General features: G+C 62.4%; 1 protein-coding gene across 1 annotated transcript in view; it reads left to right on the top strand.

The window, feature by feature from the left end:
- Positions 1 to 1,461: 1,461 nt before the first annotated feature.
- The window catches only part of ETH_00011955 (chromodomain helicase DNA binding protein, putative), a gene marked incomplete at both ends in the record, with an annotated part of 10,792 nt that continues 8,258 nt past the window's right edge, over positions 1,462 to 3,995 (top strand). Inside the window, 2 exons of the mRNA XM_013375345.1 lie at positions 1,462 to 3,797; positions 3,993 to 3,994. Coding sequence (XP_013230799.1) covers positions 1,462 to 3,797; positions 3,993 to 3,994 — 2,338 coding nt within the window. The remainder of the gene's footprint in view (positions 3,798 to 3,992; position 3,995) is intronic.

Raw genomic sequence — 3,995 nt, forward strand, 5'->3', positions numbered from 1 at the left:
GGCCCTCGTGCGGGCTGCTGCAGTGCTGCGGGCTAGGGCGGAGTCGCGCGTGGTGGTTTGCGGAATAGGTTCTGTTAGACATGGAGGGAGGCAGGAAGCGAATTAAAGGCGCTCGAAAGTTGAAGATTTAGGAGGGCTTGGGAGAGCCAGTGGACCTTAGTGAGGCCGACGCAGGCGACTGAGTAGAGGGCGGGGGGAAGGCTGCGTGTCCTGTAGGTCGGGTGGGTTTGTTTCTGCTGCCTGGGGCTGCAATGAGACAATAACAAACGCTCGAGGAAAAATTAAAACGTTTTTTGCGTTAACTTTTAGCGGTCGTGCGGAGAAAGCCCCCCTGCTGCAGCAGCAGCAAGAGCTGTAGAAGCAGCAGCAGCAGCAGCAGCTGGCCACACAGCAGCAACTCAGACGCCCTGCAGCAGCAGCAGCACGTGCGTCGGCACGAAGCGTGCGGGGGGAAGTTCAGCGTAATAGAAAGGGAGGCTCTGCAATATCGCAGCCTTGGCTGTTTCTAGGTGAAGTACAAGTACGGCAACTCAGCTGCAGCAGGCGTCAGCAGCAGCAGTAGCAGCAGCAGCCGCAGCAGCAGCAGCAGCGGCTGCCGTGTCCTCCTGCTGCAGTTGTGCCGTGCTGCTGTTGGCTTGCCCTCACCTCCCCGTCTCTCAGCCAGCAGCGTTGCTGCAGCATTGCGGAGCCGCTTTCTAGGGGAGACAGGCGAGAGAGGGGTTGCTGCTGCAGCGTGACAGCAGCAGCAGCAGCAGCTGCTGCAGCAACCACGCCGGCATCGGATAAGGCGCGTTTGCTGTTCTTTCTCCGTCCTCCCCAACACGGCTGTTACGGATTCTTCATCATCTCCGCTTCCGCCGTATCGTTACTGCAGCAGCGGAGAGCAGCAACAGCAGCAGCAGGAGCAGCAGCAGCAGCCTTCTGGGGCCGTCCCCTCGCATCCGTACGACGGGCGCGCTACTGCTGCTGCTTGTCTGCAGGCAGCGCTGAATCCGTTTTTAGAATTGCTTGCAGCACCACTACGAGCAGCAGCAGCAAGAGTAGCGGCGGGCGACAGCAGCAGCAGCGGCGCAGCAGCTGCAGCAGCAGCAGCAGAAGCAATAGCATGACTGGACATGGCGCCTGGAAGCTCACTGCGGACGTCTTAGGGTCTTAGGCTGATTGGTGCCCCTGCGTGCTTGGGGTACTTTGTTTGCTGCCGCATCAGCTACAACGGCCTTGCAGCAGCAGCAGCAGCAGCAGCAACAGCAGCATCAGGACCAGCAGCAACACATGACTGTCCGCTGACTCTGCGCGACCGGGTCCTGCCAGAAGTGCAGCAGAAGCAGCGGCTGCAGCAGCAGCAGCTTTGTCCTCAAAGCAGGTGACCGTTTGTTGCTGCTGCCGCTGCTGCCAGCTTCTTGCGCTGCTGCTGCCGCATTTGCTGCTGCACAGAGCTCGTGCTGCTGCTGCTGCTGCAGGATGGGGCAAGTTGAAGCAGGAGGGGACGAGTGCGGCCCCGGTTCTGCTGAGGATGATGCTGCACTGCAGCTGTTTGGGTTTGCAGACGGAGCAGCAGCAGCAGCAGCAGCGGCAGCAAATGCTGCTGCTCCTGTGGTAGCAGGGGGCGATCCAGCGATGGCCTCGGAGGGACGCGGCATCTCTGTGGGGCAGGGTGTAGCAGCCAGCCCGCTGCAGCAGCAGCAGCAGCAGCAGCAGCAGCTGGGCGCCTCTCTAGGCTACGTGTACGAGGGTTGTCTGCAGCAACAACAGCAGCAGCTTCAACAGCAGCAGCAGCAGCTCCAGCAGCAGCAGATGCACAAGCAGCTGGCGCAGCATGCCCAACTGCAGCAGATGACGCAGCAGCCCCTTCAGCAGCAGCAGCTGCAGCAGCAGCAGTTGCAGCAGCAGCAGTTGCAGCAGCAGCAGTTGCAGCAGCAGCAGTTGCAGCAGCAGCAGCTTCAGCAGCAGCAGCTTCAGCAGCAGCAGCTTCAGCAGCAGCAGCTTCAGCAGCAGCAGTTGCAGCAGCAGCAGCTGCAGCAACAGCAGCTGCAGCAGCAGCAATTGCAGCAGCAGCAGCTGCAGCAGAAGCAGCTGCAACAGCAGCAATTGAAACAGCAGCAGCTGCAGCACTTGCAGCAGCCAGACATGCAGCAGCAGTTGTTGCGGCAACAGGAGCAGCTGCAGCAGCAGCATTTCCAGCAGCAACAATTGCAGCAACTGCATCAGCATCACCTGCAGCCAATGTTGCAGCAGCAGCAGCTACAGCAGCAATTGCAGCAGCAGCCGCTTCAGCAGCAGCAGTTGCAGCAGCTGCAACTGCAGCATTTGCAGCAGCAGCATTTACAGCAGCAACATCTGCAGCAGCTGCGGCAGCAGCAGCTGCAGCAGCAGCATCTCCAGCAGCAGCAGCTGCAGCTGCAGCAGCAAGGCCAGTCGGCAGGCGATGCGGCGGTGCCGCCTCAGCTGTTGCAGCACCAGCTGCAGCAGCAGCTTCAGTTACAGCAGCAGTTGCATCAGCAGCAGTTGCAGCAGCAGCAGCAGCTGTTGCAGCAGCACCTTGCTGCGGCGAGCGGAAATCCACAGCAGCAGCAGCTGATCCATCAGCAGTTTATGCGGCAGCAGCAGATTCGTCAACAGCTTCAGCAGCAGCAGCTGCAGCAGTTGTTGTTGCAGCGTCAGTTGCAGCAGCAGAACCCTTTGCTGGCAGCTCAGCAGCAGCAGAATCCGTTTTTGCAGCAGCAGCAGCAGCAGCAGCAGTATCTGCAGCAGCTGCAGCAGCAGCAGATGTTGCAGCGTCAGCAGCAGCAGCTTTTGCAGCAGCAGCAGCAGCAGTCCCAGCAGCAGCAGAGTGGGTTCGCGGACCAGGGTTCGTCTGCAGCAGCAGCTGCTGCAGCAGCCGCTGCGGCCGCAGCCGCTGCTGGCGTAGCTCCTGGGGACGCCTCCCGCCAAGCAGCAGGAGCAGCAGCAGCAGCGGCGGGTGGCGGCAGCGGCGCAGCAGCAGGAGGAGCAGCAGGAGCAGCAGGAGGAGCAGCAGGAGGAACGAAGGCGGAGGAGGAGGGGGACGAGCCGTGGGACCCGTCGGGTGCGGGGAAGCGCGGGGGAGGGGGCGCAGCAGCAGCAGCAGCAGCAGCGGCTGCTGCTGCGGCAGGAGGGTGGGTGGGCAGCGGGGGGTCAGTGAGCAGCAGCAGCAGCAGCCGGCGGCGGCGTCCGCGTGTGCAGGCGCGCGAGGCGTACTACGCGTCGCACCTGCCGCGGAGCAGCAGCGGGAGCAGCGCAGCAGCAGCAGCAGCAGCAGCAGGAGCGTCCGCCTCCTCCGCAGCAGCAGGCGAGCGCAGCGGGTTCAGCCTGCGGGCGCGGAGCAGCCGCGTGGACTACGTGAACCTGGCGTGCGACGCGGAGGAGCTGGAGGAGGGCGAGGAGGACACGGACAGCAGCAGCAGCAGCAGCAGCAGCAGCAGCAGCAGCAGCAGCAGGTACGGCGCGGCGCGCGGCGCGGGCGGCGAGGAAGCAGGCGCCGTCGGAGGCAAAGTCGTGGACCGAGTCCTGGACTTCCGAACTCGAGAAGATGGAGAAGAAGAGTATTTAATCAAGTGGTTGGGGCTGGCGCATGTGCACAACTCGTGGGAAACCTTCGCAGCAATTCAGCCGCTGCTGGGAATCAAAAAGCTCCTCAACTTTTTGAAACGCAGAGACAAGGAACGCGAGGCCAAGCTCCACATGTCTCCGGACGAAATCGAGCAAATTGAAATCGAGAAGCAGATGCAGAAGCAGCTCGACGAGGACGCGCTCCAGGCCGAGCGCATCGTCTACAGGTGGTACGTCCTGCTGCTGCTGCTGCTGCTGCTGCTGCTGGAGTAGGTGGGGTGCGGCTGCTGTTGTTGCGTGTTGCGTGTTTGGCGCGGGAAGCGCACCCGAGGTAAGCGGCAACGGCTGCAGCGCAGCGCAGCGCAGAAACAGGACAGCAGCGCCAGCAGCAGGAGCAGCAGGAGCAGCAGCAGGAGCAGCAGGAGGTT

Source organism: Eimeria tenella, genomic scaffold (genome assembly GCF_000499545.2).
Source record: "Eimeria tenella Houghton genomic scaffold, Eth_scaff27, whole genome shotgun sequence".
Lineage (NCBI taxonomy): Eukaryota > Apicomplexa > Conoidasida > Eucoccidiorida > Eimeriidae > Eimeria > Eimeria tenella.